The sequence below is a fragment of the Taudactylus pleione genome, unplaced genomic scaffold, assembly GCF_031769625.1.
Source record: "Taudactylus pleione unplaced genomic scaffold, aTauple2 ptg001827l, whole genome shotgun sequence".
NCBI lineage: Eukaryota > Metazoa > Chordata > Amphibia > Anura > Myobatrachidae > Taudactylus > Taudactylus pleione.
In genome coordinates this window covers 2,002,944-2,029,016 of record NW_028286224.1, presented here as the reverse complement: position 1 = coordinate 2,029,016, position 26,073 = coordinate 2,002,944, and the positions used below count along the sequence as shown (strand labels likewise).

The 26,073-nt window shown below is 42.4% G+C and overlaps 1 protein-coding gene across 1 annotated transcript in view; it reads left to right on the top strand.

Annotated features, from left to right (window-relative positions):
- DOCK2 (dedicator of cytokinesis 2) overlaps positions 1-26,073 on the top strand; it is a 966,148-nt gene that overhangs the window by 108,375 nt on the left and 831,700 nt on the right. Inside the window, exon 9 of the mRNA XM_088465050.1 lies at positions 24,748-24,829. Coding sequence (XP_088321176.1) covers positions 24,748-24,829 — 82 coding nt within the window. The remainder of the gene's footprint in view (positions 1-24,747; positions 24,830-26,073) is intronic.

Here is a 26,073-nt window from a genome sequence, read left to right as displayed (position 1 = left end):
CTCTCTCCTGCCCCTCAGTGTCTCACTCTCCTGCCCCTCAGTCCCTTACTCTCCTGCCCCTCAGCGTCTTACTCTCCTGCCTTTCAGTCTTACTCTCCTGCCCCTCAGTCTCTTTCTCTTCTGCCCTCAGTCTCTTTCTCTTCTGCCCTCAGTCTCTCACTCTCTTGTCCCTCTGGCTCTCTCCCTCCTGCCCTCAGTGTCTTACTCACCTGCCCCTCAGTGTCTTACTCACCTGCCCCTCAATGTCTCTCTCTCCTGCTCCTCAGTCTCTCTCTCTCTCTTGCCCCTCAGTGTCTCACTCCCCTGCCCCTCAGTCCCTCTCTCTCTTGCCACTCAGCGTCTTACTCTCCTGCCCTTCAGTGTCTTTCTCTCCTGCCGCTCAGTCTCTCTCTCTATCTCTCCTGACACTCAGTGTCTCACTCTCCTGCCCCTCAGTGTCTCACTCTCCTGCCCCTCAGTCTCTTTATCCTGCCACTCAGTCTCTCTCTCCTGCCCCTCAGTCTCTCTCTCCTGGTACTCAGTCTCTCTCTCTCTCCTGCCCCTCAGTGTCTCACTCTCCTGCCCCTCAGTCCCTTACTCTCCTGCCCCTCAGCGTCTTACTCTCCTGCCTTCCAGTCTCTTACTCTCCTGCCCCTCAGTCTCTTTCTCTTCTGCCCCTCAGTCTCTCACTCTCTTGTCCCTCTGGCTCTCTCCCTCCTGCCCTCAATATCTTACTCACCTGCCCCTCAGTGTCTTACTCACCTGCCCCTCAATGTCTCTCTCTCCTGCTCCTCAGTCTCTCTCTCTCTCTCTTGCCCCTCAGTGTCTCACTCCCCTGCCCCTCAGTCCCTCTCTCTCCTGCCGCTCAGCGTCTTACTCTCCTGCCCCTCAGTGTCTTTCTCTCCTGCTGCTCAGTCTCTCTCTATCTCTCCTGACCCTCAGTGTTTTACTCTCCTGCCCCTCAGTCCCTCGCTCTCCTGCCCCTCAGTGGCTCACTCTCCTGCCCCTCAGTCTCTCTCTCTCCTGCCCCTCAGTGGCTCACTCTCCTGTCCCTTAAGCTGGGTACACACGTAAAGATTTTCTGTTCAAGCATCCAACTAGTTGATTGGTTGGAATGAAAATCTGGTAAGGTATGAAAGCAAATAACAATCAGCAATTTGCCCCCAAATGCTGGAAAATGGCCAAAAACTGTTGTTTGAACAAATTGTTTAGATCAAACATTTAACAAACTTGTCTGAACGACCATTTTCATCTGTTTTCTGGCATTTAGGAGCAAATTGCTGATCATCATTTACTCCCATACGTTACCAGATTTTCATTATAACCAATCAACTAGTTGGATGGCTGGACAGAAAATCTTTACGTGTGTATGCAGCTTAAGTCTATCTCTCTCGTGCCCCTCAGGGGGATGGCTACGGAGACAGAATGTACTTATTCAGGAAATATTGAGGGAGGGGGGGCACCAGTCCATTATTTTGCCACGGGTGCGCAGACCCCTAGATACACCCCTGACAGTAAGTGGGGGGCAATAATATGCAGATGTATCTTCTTCCTTGACTGTCATCATTCATTTAAAGACACATTTGTGAGCAGATCTTCTTGAATAAAAATAATTACATTCAGTTCATTTATTTTTTACTTTTTATTCATTAAATATACAGCATTTGATAACTATAAATGAAAAATAACATTTGAAATACTTGAAACCCTAATAACAACAATAATAATTAGCAGTCAGACTTATCTATTCACATAATTATTCAGGTGCTGCTTCTTTGCCTAGGAGCCCTGGTTATTGGGAGACACAGGAAGTCATCTCAAGGGCAAATTAAATTGATGTTTGGAATTAAACCAAAGTCTCCAGCATCGCTGTTAAATCAGCTTTTCCTCAGGACTCTTCCATAATACTGTTGTATTCATAAGGAAAGTGTGATCTTGAAGTACTGTAAGCGTCAGGTTAGCTGCATGCACTGTATCCGTGAATTCTGAATGGCCTCACGTCTAATGCTATTGAGCCACAGGAGCTTTCAGGGAGAGAAGGTGTGACGTTAGAGTTCTGCACTTAGGGCCTGATACAGAGATGAACGGATACAGATCGAGCGATTGTTTGCCAGTGCGCATGCATATAAGATTCACTGCACGTGCAGAGCGATCACGTTGCAATTATGGACGCACAGAGGATCCACTTACAAAGTGAGTGACAGGTAGTCAGTGTTTGGGGGTGGTAACGAGGGGTGGTCAGAAAAGCGCAGACGTGTCTGACCGTTTGACGCCGTTATATGGGTGTGCATAAATTAACCCTTGCAATCTCCTACTGTCAGGAGAGCTGCCGAGTCTGCGGCTGGTCAGACCTGCTGCAAGGGCAAGATGGCCGCTCGATGTGTGTCGATGTTACAGATAGGTGCTCTTTGGAATCATTAGCATATTTTCATAGCTGCATTTTGTACAAAATTGCAGCTGCGATCGCATTAGCGTCCGTCTCTGAACCAGGCCCTTACTCATCAGAATTTATTCCCACAACATCTATTTTTAAGGAAAGTATCATCAAAGTACAATTGTACTACGTAAGCCTGCCTATTATTCTACTTTCTATGTCATTAAAACAAAAACAAATGTTTGCTGTACTCTATTGCTTTGCTATGATGAACCAACTGTGCTTTGTGTATTTTGCTTATTATTGCTTATGTATTTATTGCCTGTAGGTGTCTAGTAATGTGAGAAAGATTTTTCCTTTTTTAAAAATAAAACAGACAGTAAGTTACTTTTGCTTGACAATGCCAGGGGCCATCAATGCTTCTACTGAATGTACTTTGCAATTTGATTAATTCTCAGATCAGGTATAAGAAAGCACATTAAACTTGGCGCAGTGACACATAACTTATCTATCAGAAAGTTCTTTTTAATGGTTGTATAGAGGTCAGTAATTGCTTCCTGTCAGTGATGGAGCTAATGCTTGCTCCTGGATTTAGCTGTAATGGGAGCAAGTGTGCTACATAAGTGCAACTTATAGCAAAATTAAAAATTTTTATCACTTTAGTTGAGTATGACAGCCTCTTGGCTACCTTGCTTTTTCAGCACAGTTACTGAAACATAACCTAGAGTACAAATGACATTGGATATACAAACTGACAGTAGAAACCATTAGCAAGGAAAAATGCATTCTTGTTCTATTGAGTTTATTTAGAGTTTGTTTAGCAGTGCAGTATCTTCAGTATTGTAACAACTAAAGCAGCAGATTTAATGGCTCCCTAATGAGTAAAGTGTCACGCCTGGCCGGGTTTTTCTTTCCTTGGCGGAGGTAGAGCGAACTGTTGTACAGTGAAGTTCCAAACTCAGTTTGCCAAACCCATTTAGTATTTTTTATTGAGCTTTGTATTTCTTTGGTGTCAACATAAAAATGAAGAAAAAAAATTATATTAATTTAGGCATGATTGCAAAACAGCCAAAATATCAACCAAGGCAATGGGCAAACAAGAACTGCTGACTTCAGTGCTCGGAAGTCGTCTAAAGTAGACAAAATGTAGGTATTAAGTGCCTGATTCACAGGTGCATGCATTTTGAATGTAATGAAGATGCTCACGTAGTTGAGCAATTATTGTAACAGCGCATGCGCGAAAAGTTCAGAGAACCCCTACTGCACATGCGTTATACGGAGTGTGCGCACAAAGGTGCTGTTACGATTGGGACAGATGGTATCAGATATGAGGAGGCAAAGTGGTGGGTGATCCTGGGCAATGACTGCTAGGTGGCCTGAAGTGAATGCAGAATAAATCCCTCTTAAGGGTGTATTGTGGGAGTGTCGCAGGTGTGTCAGTGAAAGTGACTGCGTTCGCAGATGCACAGCCACAGAGGCCATGTTCAGATGAAGAACCTGCGCCTGCCATAAGGCTGTTGCAAGTGTGGATGGTACACTTGTTGGCGCGCAGATGGTGGCATGTTAAAGATCACAGTCGGTATTACAGTGTGCAGATACACCGAAAGTGGGTATTTCAGGGCTTACACATTCAGTTGGGGACGTAGTCACTATGCCGGTGGACGGGAAGCCAGCCGCCAATATCCCGACACCGGAATCCTGAACAGGACAAAGATCCCGACGCTGGCATCGCGAAGAGGATGAAGATACCGGTGTTGGCATCCTGACCACCTGCACCCCGAAGGTAAGTATCCAGCTTACCTTTAGTGTTATCCCGGGGATGGGGGGGTTAGGTTTAGGCACACCCGGGTGGAAATTAGGGTTAAAGTGCCTACACACTTGGCGATGTGCTCACGATCCAACATCGTGTACGAATTCCCTTGAACTTCTCCCCGGCAGCTCTGCACACAATTTAGTGTAAAAATGTGTACAATGTGACAAACGATCTATCGTGCATCCTTATTTTCTTCTTTGGGGTCCATGGGGTCCACAGCCATTACTTTGGGGTATGAATCCCGGTCTCCAAACAGTTAACACAAACGAGCTCTCTGCTCCCAGGATGCACCGGGTTTCCTTCTCATATACCCCACCCCCTGCCTCAGGTAGCCAGTTCTTCCTGTTTGGTGTGTTCACCACATAGACAGTGGGACTGCGGAGCAGTCCTGCAGATGAGTAACAAAAAAAAAAAAAAAGAGAGAGTTTTACTCTCTATCTCAGCGGGTGGTCTGAGCTGTCCTGGAAGCAGCCTCGCGCCTGCAACTACCTCCTCCGGCGCCGCACCGCTAGCCTTGGCAGGTCCATGGCTGTGGATTCGGCAGGGGCTCTCATGCCCTGGACCGCAACCAGATCAAGGGGATGGCAGGGAAGCAGGTGGTTGCGGCGGCCGCTGATGCCGGGACCACGTGGCGGTCCGGCCTCCGGCGGTGAGACTAGCCAGAGGCGTGCTGCAGTCAGGAGGCATACGGCTTGTTCTCCTAGCCTAGACCGCTGGGATTTGATGTTCCTGACCAGCCGGGGCTTGTGGCGGCGGCCAGGTCAGTTTACCGGGCAGGTCCAAGCAGCATAGGGGAGGTACGCTTCCCCGGCGGCCCCTCCCCCAATCCACATGCTAGTTCAGTCCTCTGGCACAGTTGATTGTGGATTGCTCCTCCCAGCCTCCATATAGGGCAGCCAGCGTGTATGTCAGTTGCTCTCTGAACGCTGCTCCTACAAGAGAGGACGCTGGGCAGTCTCCCTGTATACCTTGCCTACTGCTGGTCTAGGTTTCTACAGGGCTCTATCCTACCTAAGCTTGGGCTGATTGTGGTAGTGAGAGCTTATATGCATATGGCTCACAGAGTATTTATGCATGACATGTGATTGTTGTTTATGGATACTGTTTCTTCTGTAAAAGAACTGTAATTCCTGTATACTGTCACTGTCTCTCCCCTTCCCTTGCTACAGGTGTGTGGTTTGAGAGTAGAAAGCAGCACATATACGCTCAGAACTAGTGGCATAATTGATATGTCTGAGGAGTCTGAGGGTCAGGTGGCGGGAGCCTCGTTGCTGATATCCTGTGTAGCCTGCAAGGCAGGTTTGTCCCCACAGGACTTTCTACAAAATGGGCTTTGTGGGAACTGTTTCAGACAGCCACCACACCAATTAAGTTTGCCTGTTTCAGGCCCTGAGCCTCCTTGGGCATCATTTTCTCAGGTTATGGCTCAGGTGGCAGAGCGGCTGGCTGCCCCAGTACCACCGGTTTGGGGTTTGCCTCAGCAGATGCATCCTATGCCCATGATGTGGCCGCCTTGGATGGACCCTGGTGCTGGTAAGGTTATGGCATCATCCTCGGGGGGTTTTCAGCTCAGGCTGTCAAGCCAAAGCAGCTCAAATCTAGGCGCCATGTACCGCCTTACATGGGTGAGTACTCCAGTGCCTCCTCTGAGGAGGAACAAGCACAGGACTCTTCGCAGGAGTCTAGCTCCGAGGGGGGTGATGATCATTTCCCAGTAGCCGATGTCCCTTTTCTGATAAGGGCTGTAAAATTGGTGTTAAATATCGAGGAAGGGGATCTTCCGCTTAGGAAAGCCCCCCTGTTCAAGCGCCAGAAAGTGGTTAAGGCAGAATTCCCAAAGTCTGAACATTTATCAGAACTTATGGAGGAAGCCTGGGTCCGTCCGGATAAGATAAGCCATTCGTCTAAAAGAATGGCGCTTCTATATCCGTTTGCAGCAGAGGACTGTGCCAAGTGGAAGAATCCACCATCAGTCGATGCACATGTGGCACAGCTGATTAAACGTACCACTTTGCTAATCCCAGCAGTTTCGCTGAAGGAAACCACGGATAGGAGACTGGAGACTTGTCTCAAATGTATTTTTTCGCTGGCAGGAACGGCCACCCGCCCAGCTATGGCCACTGCCTGGGGAGCAAGGGCTATTGAGGAGTGGTCCAAGACTCTAACGGAGTCTTTACTAGATGCCTCTAAGGAGCAACTGGATATGATCTCCTTTATTAGAGAAGGGGCCTCTTATTTCGGTGATGCCACCTTGGATGCAGGGATCCTTTCCTCTAAAGTTTCAGCTGAGTCCGTGGTGGCACGTAAGATCCTCTGGTTGAAGGATTGGAGGGCAGATGCCGGGTCCAAAAAGGCCCTAGAATTCCTTCCATTCACAGGAGGTGTTCTCTTTGGTCCAGAACTGGACAAAATTGTATCCTCCATGGCAGCCTCAAAAACGGCAGGTTTGCCATCGGCCACCTCGTCCAAATTGAGGAGGGCGCCCTTTCGGGGGTTTCGTCCGCAGGGCAAGGCCAAAGGTCAGCCCTCAGTGAGATTTCCACCAAGAAAGGCAGGACCCAGGAAGCCCTGGCAGAACAAACATCCAGGATCTAGGGTCCAGGATAAACCAGTGGCCTGATGGGATGGGCCTCCCCCTGGGGGATCCCAGGGTGGGGGGCCAACTGCTTCGGTTCTCAGAGCCCCTGGCACCTCACGATGGAGGATGCCTGGGTTCGGGGAGTTGTTTCCCGAGGTTACGCCCTGACGTTTTGGAGGACTCCTCCTCAAAGGTTCTTTTGTGTAAACCCACGGGTGGGTTCAGAAAGAGCTTTGGCCCTTCAGAAGGCTATTCTTGCCTTACTAGCATCAGAAGTAGTGATTCCGGTGCCAGAGAACCAGTTCCGAGAGGGGTTTTACTCCAATCTGTTCCTGGTTCAGAAACCGAATGGGTCATACCGGCCTATTCTGAATCTGAGAGAGCTCAACAAATTTGTTCGAGCCCCCGGGTTCAGGATGTGATCGATTGTGTTGGCAATGGAGCAGGGGGACTATATGGTGTCCTTAGATATACAGGTTGCCTACCTTCACATCCCAATCACACAGGCTCATCAAAAATTTCTTCGTTTTGCGGTAGGGGAGGAACATTTTCAGTTCCAGGCCCTGCCGTTTGGCCTGTCCACAGCCCCTCGGGTATTCACTCAGGTGATGGCAGTGATGATGGCATGCCTCAGACGCCAAGGCATCAGGATTTTGCCTTACTTGGATGACCTCCTGTTGCTGGGGCAGTCCCCACAGCAGTTACAGGATCATTTGAGGCTGACAGTATCATGTCTGTACAGTCACGGCTGGATCATAAACTGGCAAAAGTCGTCACCCTGTCCGGTACAACAGATGTGCCATTTGGGAGCGAGATTGGACTCTGTGGTGCAGAAAATATATCTGCTGGAGGAGAAGATCCTTGCCTTACAATCACGACTATGCAGGTTGCTTCGCAACAGGCAGATATCTGTTCTAGTAGCCATGCAGGTCTTGGGGTCAGTGGTGGCCACCTTCAGGATGGTGGAATACGCTCAATTCCACTCCAGACCACTGCAGCAATTCGTTCTGTCTCACTGGAACAAGGATCATCGAACGATCAGGTCTCAGCTGCTGCGTCTCTCTCCAGAGGTACGGTTGTCCCTGACCTGGTGGTTGCAGACAAAGCATCTCAGGCAGGGTTGCCCCTTTTGGGTGTCGGATTGGACATTGGTCAAAACCGATGCCAGTCTTCAAGGTTGGGGGGCGATGACGGGGTTACACACTTTCCAAGGAAAGCGGTCAGTGACGGAAAGCCGGCTACTGATATCCTGGAATTAAGAGTTATATTCAAAGCTTTAGTGCAGGCTCAGGAAATTTTAAAGGGCAGGTCGGTGCTGATACAGTCGGACAATCGCACTGCGGTCGCCTACTTAAATCATCAAGGGGGCACGAGGAGTCGGGCCACCTTGACAGAGGTATCAAGAATCCTGGTATGGGCAGAGACTCATCTGCCCATGATATCTGCCGTGTTCATTCCAGGAATCCTGAATTAGGAAGCTGATTTTCTCAGTCGGCAAGAGATAAATGCAGGGGAATGGGCCCTACATCCACAGGTTTTTCGGAACCTTGTGGACAGGTGGGGTCTACCAGAAATAGATCTAATGGCATCCAGAAGGAACAACAAGGTTCCCAGGTACAGATGCACTGACAGTAAAGTGGCGTTACAAGCTGGTATATCTGTTTCCCCCATTTGCTCTTCTGCCCAGAGTTGTCAGAAAGATCAAACAAAAGGGCAGCACCATCATATTAATAGCTGCGGCATGGCCGAAACGGCACTGGTTCACAGATCTACGGTCTCTCTCCATAGACACTCCATGGCCTCTCCCATTGAGACCGGATCTGTTGCTACAGGTCCCTGCTGGTACCCGGATCTTCATCGGCTGTCTTTGACGGCATGGCTCTTGAGGCCTCCGTCTTGAGAAAAAAGGGTTTTTCCGAGTCTGTTATACGGACGATGCTGAAGGCACGGAGACCATCCTCAGCCCGTATATATTATAGGGTTTGGCATACTTTCTTTCAGTGGTGTGAACTGAAAGGGTATGATCCACATAAATTCCTGATTTCCAGAGTGCTTGATTTTCTTCAAAGTGGTCTGGAAAAAGGGCTCCGCCTGCCCTCTTTAAGGGTACAGGTGTCAGCTCTTTCAGTCTGGTTCCAACATAAAATTGCTCTGAGACCGGCTATAAAGACCTTTTTTCAGGGGGTGTTGAGGATTCAACCTCCCTTCATTTCCCCGGTTGTTCCGTGGGACCTGACTCTAGTTCTGAAGGTTTTACAGGCTCCTCCGTTCGAGCCTTTAAATTCAATAGACATCAAGTGGCTAACAGCAAAGACGGTATTCCTCCTTGCTATGGCATCTGCACGTAGAGTGTCGGATTTGGCTGTGCTTTCCTTCCGGGAGCCGTTCTTGATATTTCATCAAGATAGAGCAGTACTACATACTAGGGAGGGTTATCTTCCGAAAGTGGTGTCTAAATTTCATATTAATGAAGAAATAGTAGTTCCAGCGTTTCAGGGCACAAGTCTCTCACAAGGTGAGGCTTCCCTGGATGTGGTCCATGCGTTGAGAATTTATGTTAAACGCACGAGCAAATGGAGGAAGTCCGATTCACTTTTTGTGCTTTATGGTTGTCATAAGCGTGGCTGGCCAGCCAATAAACAGACACTGGCCAGGTGGATTGGCTTATACACAGGCTGGTATGCGTGTGCCGGATTCAGTGACGGCACATTCTACTAGGGCGGTAAGTCCATCATGGGCGGCCCGCCGGGGTGCTTCTGCTGAGCAATTATGTAAAGCAGCCACATGGTCTTCCATCCATACCTTTGTCAAATTTTATGCCTTTGACACTTTTGCCTCTCAGGATGCCTCCTTCGGGAGTAAGTTTCTCCTCTCTTCCAAGAGTCAGGAGCATCCCCGCCCGTAGGGTTAGTGCTTTGGGATATCCCCAACTCTTATTTTCTTCTTCGGGGTCCATGGGGTCCACAGCCATTACGGCTGTGGACCCCATGGACCCCTAAGAAGAAAATAAGAGTTATGGTATAACATACCTTTGTTAACTCTTTTTCTTCGAGGTCCATGGGGTCCACAGGACACCCACCCAGACGCACCTGTAGTTCTGGGTGAGGTTTTCCGTAGTTTCTTCTCTTGAGAGTCTGGACTTGTAAATATGGGTCTTTTTTTCTTTCTTACCCTTTGTTTGTCTCTGCCTGTTTGAGCTTGGTAACGAACTGGCTTCCTGAGGCAGGGGGTGGGGTATATGAGGAGGAAACCTGGTGCATCCTGGGAGCAGAGAGCTCGTTTGTGTTAACTGTTTGGTGACCGGGATTCATACCCCAACGTAATGGCTGTGGACCCCATGGACCTCGAAGAAAAAGAGTTAACAAAGGTATGTTATACCATAACTCTTATTTTTCCAGTGCATCGTGTCCCAGATTGGCAGATCTGCCCTGCAGCACGGCAGATCTGAAGATAGATCTGAAGATGCGATGTTTTATCAGCCGGGACGCGCATCGTGATCGTGAGCGGAGACTCATGATTAGGACATATGTTACACGATCTGTCGCTCCGATGCGTCAGAATAGGGCAGATCGTGTAAAAAATCGCTAAGTGTGTAGGCACTATTAAGTTAGAGTTAGGCACCCCCGGGAGGGTTAGAGTTAGGATGTGGGGAGGGGGAATTAGGGTTTGGCTCCACCCTCCGGGAGGGATAGGTTTAGGATGTGGGAAGGGGGGTTAGGGTTAGGCATCACTGGGGGGAGGTTAGGGCTAGGCACCCCCCAGTAAGGTTAGGGTTAGGCACTACCAAGGGAGGGTTAGGGGGGGAGAGGGTTAGGGTACTTACCAGCCATAGTCAAGATTTTTAGCAGTCGGGCTTCTTGCGTCGGTATTTGAACCGGTGGTTATTCAGCCACCGGGATATCATACCCGATCCATTCAGACATACTTGCCTACTTTTGGAAACTAGTTTCATGGAGATTCTAGATGGTATGAGAGTTCGCACAGCACACCGCTGAGGAGACATGCATCTAGCACCACATATGGGCGTGTCTATTGTTGCACAGGTGGGTGTCCTGCAGTGGCAGGTGGAAATGAAATGACTAAGAGCAGCACACTGTCAGGGTGGGTTTGTGTATTTGTGGCATGCGCAGTCGCAAAATATCACTGGAGGTATCCGTTGCTGCCATGCCCGGTGCCGCTGAAGAAAGACACAGTGGTCTCCATGTCTGCACTTACACGGGCCACTCACAGTCTTGGCTGGGTTGGGGGGCCGACGCTGCCCGCGGAACCTGAGATGCATGGCAGACCTATTTTGCATGGTTGCGCCAAGCTCCACCCCTGTCGCTGCTGGGTTCACGCATGCGCGACCCGAATTTCAGATGGTGCTCAGGGATTCCGGGGCATTGGGAGGGAGCCTCCTACAGGATGCGGGAGTGTTGGCAAGTATGATTCAGATGAAGGCTCCAGTGGAAGGCCAATACGCATTTGCATATTATTGCAGCCAAGACTCTGGTATTGCAAGAACGGACACATCAGCATCGACTCCTGAACCAGGCACACAAGTTTTTTTCACTAAACAATTTATATCACATTTACTGTCTCCAAATGTAGAAAGAGGCCCATAAATGGTATATTAAGCTTCCTGTATACACTGTTAAAGTCTGTAAAATTGTATGGAACTAGTGACTCACACCGTGGGGTATATTTACTAAAGGACAATTTTAATTGCTTTTGATCGATTTAAAATCGATCAAAATTGATCAACATTGATGTTGTGTTTCTGGGGCTTAATCACACATTTACTAACCAATAATGTTTATTTAGTTTTTTTTATGTATTAGTAAATGTATGATTTAGTCCCAGAATCACAACATTGATGTTGATTTTAAATCGATTAAAACTGACTTTTAATAAATAAACCCCTATTCTTATTAGCATTCTATTGTAGACAGCTGTGCTGGCGACTCGCAGTGATGAAAGGACCCACGTCTGGGAGGCCCCATGGACTCACACCACCGTTTTATTCCATCCCTGTGTGATTTTGTTTGGCTATATAACCTTGATTTGTAATTTTTTTTTACGCAACTTCTTTGAAACTATGTATTGTTTGTGCAGAATCAAATATCTACATGGCTGTATGTAGCTATGGGAATGGGCCTTCCAAAAACAGCATGCCTCTCTTCTATGAGTGTATCCCTCCTGTCCAGTATACATGGTCATTTTGTTACATTTATTTATTTATTAACAGTTTCTTATATAGCGCAACATATTCCGTTGTACTTTGCAATTGGAAACATTGAACAAAACTGGGTAATAACAGACAGACATATAGGTAGTTAGGCCCTGCTCGCAAGCTTACAATCTATAGGGAAAATACATGGCCCCTACAGTCAGGGCACAGAGAAGAGCCACAGCATATTTAATTGTGGTCCTGATAGCATTTGGGGCTTTTTTTTTGTGTTCACTTCCCCATAGAGGCTTCCTCTTTTATATTAGTATATATTTTTTTTTTACACAGTGCTCTGTGCAGGGATGTTTCATCGCAGGTGGCGAGTCTAAATGCGCTTCTCTGTCATCCCATTAAAAATGTTTTTTGGTTAATACATCACCGACCCTGTGAATTCATTTTGCTTGTTTTCATTTATGAATCCAAAAGGAATTTGCTTTTATTCTCGGCTTTTCAGCTGAAATTTGCAAGAATTGCACTGAAGAGAAGGTAATAGAATGAGTGGAGCACTCTGGTTATCAGCGACAGTAAGCCACGGGATTGGAGTGGCCCACAGGGCTACAGGGGAAAACCCTGGTGGGCCCAACTGCCTAAAGGTCCCATCCCTTCCTCTAATGTCATGTTTTAAAAAGTTAACTCAAATTATACATTATTATTCTATTAGAGGACCAGTTACCTGATAGAGCAGGAATTATACATTGTTATTCTATTAGAGGACCAGTTACCTGATAGAGCAGGAATTATACATTGTTATTCTATTAGAGGACCAGTTACCTGATAGAGCAGGAATTATACATTGTTATTCTATTAGAGGACCAGTTACCTGATAGAGCAGGAATTATACATTGTTATTCTATTAGAGGACCAGTTACCTGATAGAGCAGGTATTATACATTGTTATTGTATTAGAGGACCAGTTACCTGATAGAGCAGGTGATTGGTGTAGTTTTAGAAATTACACCAAGATTTGCCCTCCTTCCAATCTGGTTTAAAAGAACTAATATGAAATTAACATTTAAATTATAGAAATATTACAAACTAAAAAAAGTAACCAACACTTAAGTCATCCCAGTGGTAATACTTAGATAATTGAAACTTTTCTTTACCATGGCATGTACAGTATATGTCCTTTACTAGACCTAACACAGTTCTCATTGAGTTTTAAACACTGGTTGGTGTGTATGGGGGTCCCCTATAATATATTGACTGCATTAATGTGGTATATATAGACAGGACCAATAGCATGTGCTTTATTATTATCCATACAATGTACTGCATTCCCAGAACTATGGTGTATTCACTACAGCGTATAATCTGGTAGTTTATACTTTATGAACTATCAGTATTTATTATACCTATTTATAAAGGGTCCCAGACCATTAGTATCCATGTTGTCTACATATTATCTCCTTTCTTGTGGTTGGCAAAACCTCTGTAGTGGCTGGCCACACCCCTTAAGCATAGGCCCCTACCAATGCATTTCCCTGGTGGGCCCTTCATGCCCCATGCAGGAAGAAAGAGTAACCAACGTAAACAGTAAACAGTTTAAAAAATATACAGTGAATACAGGGATGTGCATCCTCAAAATTCAATCAGTAACTCGTAGTCTAAAAATATAAATGTATTCAACAAAGGTAAAAAACATATATATATATATATATATATATATATATATATATACACAGTACAGTATATAATATATATATATATATATATATATATATATATATATATATATATATATATATATATATATATATATACCTCCAAAACCTCCAAAGACATGAGCAGCACTAGGACACAAATATATAATGTAGAAATTTGTATTGAGAAATCAACAGTTTCGGAGCTACCGCCCCGTCGTCAGCACCATATGACGGGGCGGTAGCTCCGAAACTGTTGAAGTCTCAATACAAATTTGGTTATGGAAAATACAGGGGACCCGTATACTTTTTGTCCCCTGTATTTCCAAAACCAGGACTGGCTTGGCTGAGCCCGGTGCTGGTTTTGCTAAATACAGAAGACCCCTATGTCTTTTGTCTCCTGTATTTTGACAACCCGGACTGGCTCTAAAAAGCCTGGTGCTGGTTTTACTAAATGCAGGAGACTCCTATGCTTTTTGTCCCTTGTATTTTCATAACCAGGACTGGAAGTGAAAAGCCCAAGGCTGGTTGTGTTTTGGGTGGGGGATATGTCCTTTTTTTTACATTATTTTACACATATTCAATTTTTAACATAAAAGCATAAATGGATCTCACTGATTCATCCATGCATCTGTGTCTTATTGATTTTATTTTCTCAGATGCATGCCCAGCACCTGGGAGCCCCTCTGTCGCTCGCTGATACCCCTGTGCACTGCCCCACTGGTGCCGCTGCCCCGCACTCCTGCAGCCTGCCCCCACAGCCGTCTCTCCCTCTGCACCCCCAAAACACCTCCTGTGCTAATGTACCATTTTGTTGCCCTTCTCCCCTGCAGGTGGCCCGGTTTGCTCCACCAAACCCTTTTAATACATTTTTTAAAAAAAGCTATGAAATTCCATAGAAAAAAAACCTTATGGTTTCACATGTAGCATTAAGGCTTCTTAGACATGATCTGAAATTTCAGAAAACTTATTGAATTTCTGCCATTCACACTTAAAAAAGCAATGAAATTCCGATCATTAATGCTGACGCCTTAATAGAAGTGTTCTTTGCACAACACAGATATGGTATGCCATCACACCCTGTGATTAACTACAGATTCAGCACTCTTACAGAGTGAGATTGCTGTCACTCACAAATTGGTGGAGCTGCAATTCACAGAATTGTGTGCTTATTGGAATAACACACATGCAGTCTATGCAACTAAGGTCTGAGCAGAACATAGAGCTGCACAGATGGGATAAGAGTGGGGTAGATGGTGGGAGGAGACAAAGCGGTGTGGATGGGGCAGACAGAAAGGCGTGGAGAGGGGGAAAGATAGTACAGATGGGGGGAGCCAAAGTGAAGCAGATGGGTGGAAAACAGTGATGCAGATGGAAGGAACACAGAGTGGCACAGTTTGGGGGGACAGAGTGATGTGAATGGGGGTACAGAGTGGAATGGACGCAGGAAGACATAGCAGCGCAGATGGGTAAAGACAGATTGGTGTGGATGAGGAATACAGACTAGCACAATGGGAGAACACACAACAGTAGGGATTGGGGAAGACAGATTGGTGCGGATGCGAGATTGCTGTCACTCACAAAATCTTGCTGAATCTGCAGTTAACCACAGGGTGTGATGGCATACCATATCTGTATTGCGCAAGGAACATGTCCATAAAAGCATCAGCCTTAATGATCGGAATTTCATTGCTTCTGTATGTTTGAGTGACAGAAATTCAATAGGTTTTGTGAAATTTCAGATCATGTCTAAGAAGCCTTAATGGGACATGTGAAACCCGTAAGGTTTTTTGTCTATGGAATATATATATACATATATATATATATATATATATATATATATATATATATATAGTCAAGTGCATAAATATTGGGACATTGACAGAATTTTCATATTTTGGCCTCTATTCACCACCACAATGGCTTTGAAATGAAACAAACAAGATGTGCTTTAACTGCAGACTTTCAGATTTAATTTGAGGGTAATTACATCCAAATCAGGTGAACGGTGTAAGAATTACAACGGTTGCTATATGTGCCTCCCACTTTTTAAGGGGCCAAAAGTAATGGGACTATCAACTCAAAAGCTATTTCATGGACAGGTGTGGGCTATTCCCTCGTTATTTCATTATCAATTAAGCAGGTAAAAGGTCTGGAGTTGATTATAGGTGTGACATTTGCATTTGGAATCAGTTGCTGTCGACTCTCAATATGAGATCCAAAGAGCTGTCACTATCAGTGAAGCAAGCCATCATTAGGCTGAAAAATCAAAACAAACCCATCAGAGAGATAGCAAAAACATTAGGTGTGGCCAAATCAACTGTTTGGAACATTTTACAAATGAAAGAACGCACCGGAGAGCTCAGCAACACCAAAAGACCCGGAAGACCATGGAAAACAACGGTGGTGGATGGCAGAACAATTATTTCCCTGGTGAAGAAAAACCCCTTCATAACAGTTGGCCAAATCAAGAACACTCTCCAGGAGGTAGGTGTATATGTGTCAAAGTCAACAATCAAGAGAAGACTTCACAAGAGTGAATATAGAGGGTTCACCACAAGATGCAAACCATTGGTGAGCCACAAAAACAGGAAGACCAGATTAGAGTTTGCCAAACAACATCTAAAAAAGCCATTACAGTTCTAGAACAACATCCTATGGACAGATGAGACAAAGATCAACTTGCACCAGAGTGATGGAAAGAGAAGATTATGGAGAAGGAAGGGAACTGCTCATGATCCAAAACATACCGCCTCATCAGTGAAGCATGGTGGCGGTAGTGTCATGGCGTGGGCATGTATGGCTGCCAATGGAACTGGTTATTGATGATGTGACTGCTGACAAAAGCAGCAGAATGAATTCTGAAGTGTTTCGGGCAATATTATATGCTCATATTCAGTCAAATGCTTCAGAACTCATTGGACGGTGCTTCACAGTGCAGATGGACAATGACCTGAAGCATACTGCAAAAGCAAACAAAGAGTTTTTTAAGGCTAAAAAGTGGAAGTCAATCCCCTGACCTGAATCCGATTGAGCATGCATTTCACTTGATGAAGACAAAACTGAAGGGAAAAGAACAAGCAGGAACTGAAGACATTTGCAGTAGAGGCCTGGCAGAGCATCACCAGGGATGAAACCCAGCGTCTGGTGATGTCTATGCGTTCCCGACTTCAGGCTGTAATTGCCTGCAAAGGATTTGCAACAAAGTATTAAAAAGTGAAAGTTAGATTTAGGATTGTTTAGTTTGTCCCATTACTTTTGGCCCTTTAAAAAGTGGGAGGCACATATAGAAACAGTTGTAATTCCTACACCGTTCACCTGATTTGGATGTAATTACCCTCAAATTAAATCTGAAAGTCTGCAGTTAAAGCACATCTTGTTTGTTTCATTTCAAAGCCATTGTGGTGGTGAATAGAGGCCAAAATATGAAAATTCTGTCAATGTCCCAACATTATATAGTAAATACTGATAGTTTATACAGTATAATTTACCAGATTATACACTCTACTGAATACACCACAATCCTGGGAATGCAGTACTAGTTGAATTTTTAGGTTACACATTCCTATATACCCTATATATTATATCCCCCCTTTTTCCATAAACAGAATAACTTTTTTTTCCAAAACTGTAAATTGCACATGTACAGTAATTCACAACACATTTTATTTTGAAGTAAAATATTTTTGAAATTTTGTGATTAACTATAAATGAATCACACCATTTCTATAACATTTTTATCCAGTATTTTCTGAGAGGTTGCAAATGAAGGATAATGAGTACAGTATGACAGGCATAACTATATAATGTAGTGAACAAATTGTAAATATCCTAATTGTTCCGCCTGGTGAAGATGATGTGCTCTCATTGTGTGAGCTCTTAGATACACAAAGTCATGATGTCAGCTGTTATACTCCTCTCAGCAGTTTATGGAAGACTTTTCCATTCTCTTTGCTGGCAGCAATACATTTATCCAACATACTATTATGTTGTCACATAAAGGCTACAACAAATTTCTGTATCAGACATTTTGAGCGGTGATCGCTTACAGAAATGACAAACACTGAATGCTATCTTTTATTTTATAGTAAATGATACAGTGCAATTTAGAAAACTGCACCGAGCTATAGATTTTACCAGAATGTTAATGTTAGAACCATGAAAGAAAAAATTATTAACACATTATTTGACAATACTGTTAAACATACAAATGAAAATAATAAAATCTTTAGAAATATTACTTAATGTGTTATGTTTACATGAGGAATATTTATGCTATCCAGCCAACATGAATGTATTTTTGCAGTCTCTATTTTGAGATAATCAGTGTTTTTACTGTATCTGAAATATTGTTCAATTTTAGATGACAAAAAGAAAAAAATAAAGAAAGGGGGCGCTATACCAAGTAGGAGAAAAAAATCAAATAAATCGTGACAGGGAATTGATAGTTAATAATATTGATATAAGGTAATAAAAACTAAATTCTAATAATGATATAATGATATTAATAATACATGAGAACTTTAGAGATTGCTGCTGCCAAAGGAGGAGCTAAATCTCCTGAAAAAGCAAAAAGCAAGAAAACCACCATAAAGGAGCGCTATCTCTAAACAACATATATTCAGAAAAATTATTATGTGTAATATAACATCCTGTTGTATTGATTGCCACTCAAGTGTAATATAAACAAATATTTAATACTTAAAAAATATATTGAGGGGGGACAATAAATAATACTAAAGGGATAAAAATAGCACAGAACAATGACAGATAAATAAAAGGATACCATGAATATTTAACCCAATTCAGGCCTAATACATATTTACATAATAACGATAACACAAAAAGAAAAAAAAAAAAAAATTAATAACTGCAATGCAAAAACCAAAAAACCCAGTTTAATCCTCAGTGTCAGGATCGTAATTGATCTGCAACTGTGTTGCCAATTGTATGAAAACACCAGATAATGTTACCAGTTCCTATTTGCAGTATCAATGGTAACAAAGTAAATCTCTCCTTGTTTCAATGCTTGATCCTGTGAACCAGGATATTAGATGGATAAAAAACACATACACTGGCCAGTGAATAGAGGATTGAAAGGGATAAAAATACTATTGCACAGAGACTTTGTACTAGTCCACAATAAAGTGTGAACAAAAAAGTCAGTAATATCCAATATTTTCCTCCTTAAAGCCTGAAGGCTGCAATGAGTCTCCAAGTTTATTCAGCCTAGCCTTCAGGGGTAATAATACGTTTATTTTAATTAAATGAAAAAGATAAGTTCCAAGCTTAAACACGGTCTATGTAGCCAATAATCTAACGTGACTGCACGGGGACAGTGTCAGCGCGTGCTAGATCGCTAGATCAAGTTCTTGTAGAAAAGGTTAGGTCTCTACCGCTTGTGTGTGTCAGGTACCTTAAAATTGTGGCCCCAATAGCCAAGCAGGGCTGGTCCAATTTGAGTGCACTCACGACCAAATAGCATCCAAACGGGACCTCCGACCTCTCAGACGGTTGCTCACTACGCCCGTGCTGATGGACGGTGAACCGCAGTAATGGATTATTTCCTCTCAGAGCGCTTGTCTCATGCTCTTGGTAGCTTTGACCGATGAAGGGACCGTGTTAAGCAGTGAACAAATAAAGTTCTCAGTGGTCTCAATGTGCAACAGGAGGTTAAAGGGGGACACTTGACGCGTTTCTCGGCGCTTGCCGTTTCCTCAAAAGCAATATCCCCAGTATGAAAGTCCATTGCTATAAATACCACAGGTGTCCAATTAGAATAAATCCTTCACACCTGGATCTTTTCCTCTTAAGCAGTGGAATTTAATTAGAATTTGCATGTGTATACCTCCCATTTGGTTAGCATAGTTTGAATAGGGAAACTTCCATCTTATTATAAATAATCATAAATGCAAATCCACATCTAAATAATACTAGATATCAAATCTAGATATAAAGATTAACACCAAATTCATTAATAGTAACGCAAATAAATAATAATATATAGAGAAATACTGAATTAAAAATAAATAAAAATAAAATGAGAAATAAAAGTAAAAAACAAGTAAATTCCAACTATATAGACTACATCATCTCTCTCCCTTTAATGGAGGTTAATTAAATTAATCCCCAATTTAAAATTTATAAAAAGACATATATATATATCTACAGGATTACCCACAGGGACCTGTGATCCAATCCAACAGATCATGGGAGGCCACATCAGATGCGGCTCAAATTGAAAGAAACGGGGGGGGGGGAAAGGGGGGGGAATTAAATACCCTAACTCCAAACGGCCTAAATGATACTATAGAACTTAATATCATCTAGTCTATAATAGATAGGATCCTCTAGTCCTGAATTCCCCCCCCCTTTCCCCCCCCCCGTTTCTTTCAATTTGAGCCGCGTCTGATGTGGCCTCCCATGATCTGTTGGATTGGATCACAGGTCTCTGTGGGTAATCCTGTAGATTATGGTTTCTTTCCATTAATATATTTAATTTATTTTATATCCACCACATGTGCTTTCCATAGGTATATGTATGTGTGTTTATTATGGGTGTTCGTGTCCATTTTTTTCAGCTCTCCTCAATTTATGATAATCAATCTCAACATTTTTAAGGTGTCATTCCCATTAGTGCATTTATTCACTTATTTTTGATGATCAATCCATATATATTATAGTAGTACATTGTTGGATGTATTTTTGAAGAATGATGTGAAGTCTCAATGTAGTTATGATTACAGTTGTTTTTTCTTCTCCTTTTTTTAACTTTAAATTATGTATTGATAATAACTAAAATTGAGCATAGTATTAAGGGATGGAGCACATTAAATTGGATTGATGTAATTTTTTTATATACATTTTTTATATTAATTTTTTATACTAACTTTTATTTATTTATTAGCTAGTAATGTGATTCTAAGATTATATGTAAGAATTTAATTTCAATACATACAGTTCAATTTTATGCATGTATGTATATACATACTTGGGTGTATTGTGCAGTTTCTTTCTTCCTTTAAGGTTTTGCATCAGCTAGAGAACAATATGAATATGAATTGACATTTAGGTAATGTTATGGTATGAGAATATTTAAGCAGGAGCTATATATGTTTATATATATATATATATATATATATATGTCTTTTTATAAATTTTAAATTGGGGATTAATTTAATTAACCTCCATTAAAGGGAGAGAGATGATGTAGTCTATATAGTTGGAATTTACTTGTTTTTTACTTTTATTCTCATTTTATTTTTATTTATTTTTAATTCAGTATTTCTCTATATATTATTATTTATTTGCGTTACTATTAATGAATTTGGTGTTAATCTTTATATCTAGATTTTGGAGGTGTACACATGCAAATTCTAATTAAATTCCACTGCTTAAGAGGAAAAGTTCCAGGTGTGAAGGATTTATTTTAATTGGACACCTGTGGTATTTATAGCAATGGACTTTCATACTGGGGATATTGCTTTTGAGGAAACGGCAAGCGCCGAGAAACGCATCAAGCGTCCCCCTTTAACCTCCTGTTGCACATTGAGACCACTGAGAACTTTATTTGTTCACTGCTTAACACGGTCCCTTCATCGGTCAAAGCTACCAAGAGCATGAGACAAGGGCTCTGAGAGGAAATAATCCATTACTGCGGTTCGCCGTCCATCAGCCCGGGCATAGTGAGCAACCGTCTGAGAGGTCGGAGGTCCCGCTTGGATGCTATTTGGTCGCGAGTGCACTCAAATTGGACCAGCCCCGCTTGGCTATTGGGGCCACAATTTTAAGGTACCTGACACACACAAGCGGTAGAGACCTAACCTTTTCTACAAGAACTTGATCTAGCACGCGCTGACACTGTCCCCGTGCAGTCACCTTAGATTATTGGCTACATAGACCGTGTTTAAGCTTGGAACTTATCTTTTTCATTTAATCAAAATAAACGTATTATTAGCCCCGAAGGCTAGGCTGAATAAACTTGGAGACTCATTGCAGCCTTCAGGCTTTAAGGAGGAAAATATTGGATATTACTGACTTTTTTGTTCAACACTTTATTGTGGACTAGTACAAAGTCTCTGTGCAATAGTATTTTTAACCCTTTCAATCCTCTATTCACTGGCCAGTGTATGTGTTTTTTATCCATCTAATATCATGGTTCACAGGATCAAGCATTGAAACAAGGAGAGATTTACTTTGTTACCATTGATACTGCAAATAGGAACTGGTAACATTATCTGGTGTTTTCATACAATTGGCAACACAGTTGCAGATCAATTACGATCCTGACACTGAGGATTAAATAGGGTTTTTTGGTTTTTGCATTGCAATTATTAATTTTTTTTCATTTTTTTTCTTTTTGTGTTATCGTTATTATGTAAATATGTATTAGGCCTGAATTGGGTTAAATATTCATGGTATCCTTTTATTTATCTGTCATTGTTCGGTGCTATTTTTATCCCATTAGTATTATTTATTGTCCCCCCCTCAATATATTTTTTAAGTATTAAATATTTGTTTATATTACACTTGAGTAGCAATCAATACAACAGGACGTTATATTACACATAATAATTTTTCAGAATATATGTTCTTTAGAGATAGCGCTCCTTTATTGTGGTTTTCTCAATTTTAGATGAGGATGGAAGTTTTTTTTGTGATTAGATGGCGATCAAAGGCAGTTATATCCAATCATATGTTTCCTATAGTTGGAGATTGTCAACACTTCTGCAGTACCAGCTGTGGCTTAGCAATAGAGGAATAATATAGTAAGAATTGTTTCTATACCACAGCGATATAGGTATACACATAACATTTTCATTATAACAGTATTATCGGCAATTATAGAGACACTTAAAAAATATATAGGCCTTTGTTTCCAACTATAGTAACTGCCGTCCCAGTACCTCTCTCCTGCCAAATACCAATTTAGTAGAGATCCTTCCCCTGGGACATAACCATTACCTGATTTACATCGCACCATTTGCAAACATGATGAGCAGAGATCTTATAGCTGTAGGACTGAACACGGGGGAGTGTCAAATCTACTACCAATTGAAATGTACCAATTGCATGTCCGTCTCTAGTTCATTTCTTAATTTTCTCTCTCTCTACTCACACATTTTCCACCCTCCTCTAGACATATGTTAATTTCTTACCAACCCTAAAGAAGTTTTCCCTCGACCAAGCCCCAATCAGCAAGCTCTGCTTTCTTTCTCTCCTCACCGTTGCCTCTAAACTACTTGTGTAACTAGCATACAACCGTCTATCACACTTTCTCTACTCTCACACCATTCTTCCCTCTCTGCTATTGTTATTCCATCCCCAATATTCCACAGTACTGCACTCACAAAAGTGATCAAATCATCTTCCTGGATCACTCTGCTGCTATTATCGGCTTATCACCATCAATCATCCTCTTCTTCTGCACAACTTTTTCTACATTGGCCTTTGTGGTAGAGATCTTTCCTGGCTAACTTCCTACCTATTTAACTGCTTTTTTTAGTGTCTCGACCTCTGACACATCCAGTTCAACTTTTCTCACAGTACTTTGCTCTTTCGGCCTCTAGTACTTTACCATCACTGTGATGACAAGACAAAAATCTTTTCCTTTTCCCCATACCTCTCAGCTTCTGTATTATCTTGTGTATCTTGCTGTGTGTGTGCTGTCTCTACATGGATGTCCCAGTGCTACCTAAAGTTACATTTCTCCAAAAAAGATCTTGACATCCTCTCTTATTGCATTGTTACCACCTCCCCTCAAATCTTCCTCAGTGTCAGTAACACCACAATTTCCTCAGTCTCCCAAGCCTGCTCTATTGGTGCCACACTTGCCCCCTGCTTTATTCCTCATGTCCATTAGATGTATTGCCAGGATTCAACCATTTCTTGCCCAAGATGCTTCCAACTCTTTTACGCTCTCAGCATCTCTTACTTTGACTTCAACAACTTCCTCCTATCTGGAATTTCCCTCGCCCCTAAAATACCTACATCAGTCCATCTTAATTCAGTTGCAAGACTGATCTACCACTATCACGCTACTCCACATCTGCTGCTCCACTTTGCAGATCTCTATAATGGCCTCCTGTGTCCTCCAAGTTCCAATAAATATTTCTCATTCTTGTCTACAAAATCCTCAACATCAGCTTTCATGCATCGCCAACATCAAATACTCTCTTATATTTCCCTCTGGCCTGTACCTCATCTCTGGAATCCACCCCTCACTCATTGCTTTCCTGTTCTACTACCCACTTATATACCATTCAGACTCCCACTGACTCCAAAACCTTAAATGCTTGCTGAAAACCTCTCTTTAGTAGAGCTTGTCCTACTAACACCTGCATTACCCACATTAATGCATAGTGACAGCTGTTCCAATCCCCACTCTGAGCCACCCTGGTCCCTATTGTTTTAGCCTTGTCCTCATCCCATTAGAATTTGAGCTCTCTCATGAGCAGGGCCCTCCCTATGCTTTGATTTTATGGCTACATTTATTTTGTCTAATTTGTATGTTCCTGTTTTAATGTATGTTCTCACTGTCCAGCGCGGTGATGCACTAACAAGTCCACAATGATAATAATAATACAGAAGAGGTGGATGTGACTAATTAGTAAGATTTCAAACCATACAATTATGTGCCTCAGTCTCTGCACACATGCAATCTACAGAAGACACAACCCCCAGACTTGCAAACTGTAATTACCCAAAGGTGATATATTCCCTTTAAAGAGAAGCTGACACTAATGCATCAATAATATAGCACAACTGTACATGACAATATAGCATACTGTTTAGATTTATATTGTACAAATCTCTCTAAAAAAAATGCTTTGTTTGCGTACTTTGCTTACCAGTTCTCACCTGTCATTTACCTTGATGAGACTATCTATACAGGGACAGCAGCTGCAACTAGACAAGCCAGCAGTATCAATCACTATGACACTACTGGCTAGTGTGTATAGACAGTTTAATCAAAGTGAATTTCAGGAACTCTTAAGTCTGAGCCATGTTTTTCTCTGACTGTAAAAAAAAGTAAGTATATAGTATAGTAAGTATTGTAAGTAAAAAAAAATGTGTTTCAATGGCACTATAAATGATTTTGTGTTTTTTTTTATATCTGACAATATTAAACTATTTAAATATTTATTTTCACAGTGAGAATTATTTAGTGAGATGGGGAAGTAAAGGTTTTCCAAAAGAAATAGACATGCTCAACAATTTAAAGGTTGTTTTCACGGTAAGTAAAGTATACTCTAATGGAATTCAATATCTTTCAAGATGAATCATGTCAAGATAACTGAACATTTAAAAAAAATATTTAGGCGCCCATTTATCAACAAGTTTTCTCATACGCAACAAGTTTTAAAACTCATTGCGTATTATAAATGGTGCTCAAGCCAATCAGCTCCCAACTGTCAATTTTCAAACAGATAACAGTTGGGAGCTGATTGGCTGGAGCACCATTATCATACGCAACACGTTTTATTACTCGTTGCGTATGATAAAACTCATTGCTAAATGAGCCCCTTATTGTTTCTGAATTAATTCATGTAGTGAATTTCAATTTAATTTACTTTATAATGTTAAATAACTGTTTATATGTGCTGTACTGATATACTGTCTGTTTCACCAAGAAAGTGCAAATGTACAGTAGTGCATAAAGCTGGGTACACACTGGAGCGATGTTGGGACGATTTGCCGTTTCGGAATCACAAATCGCCTACACCGCTCAGTGAGTACAGATGATTGGTCACTCCCGGGTTCACTAGCAACAGTCGCTAGGTTTGATGTGCTGCACATCAAACCTATCTACAATGATAGCGACCTGTGGTATGCTAATAATGGATGAAACAATGATCGTTCCGTCCTTCATTAACTCGTACTAGTGTGTATGGGCAATCCCCACTCATGGCTGTGATGTTGGCAGACCTGACGTCACCGGCAATGAAATCTAGGCTTGGACCGCTGGGACTTCCTGGGTTTGCAAAGGAGAGATGTGAGGAGCCGCAAGAGTCCTTATTGAGCCTGAGCCTGGTTGTTATGCCGATTACCATTTACTGATGTGATATTTGTATACTATAAGTAAAACCTTTTATTATTATTTACTTCACCATTATGCATCTCCCAGTTTGTTCATTTTATACATACAGATTCGGCCCTTGGGGAAGGGCTAAGGAGGAGAGCACCACTTTTACAGCTGAAATGGTGCTGGATGTTTTACAAAGAGTGCCCCAAAAAGAGTTTCTTTCCTTTTGTTTTGCTCCTTGTCAAAACCAATCAACTATGTTTTATGAACATGTTATATTGGTGGACCTTGTTTGCGCAAAAGGATTTTTGCTTAATATATACTGTGTGTATATATATATATATATATATATATTCATGTGATAGATACCTAGTATTGTGTAGGACCCCCTCTAGCTGGGTGAAGTGCAGTAACTCGATGTGGCATTGATTCCACAAGTGGACAGAAGACCTCTG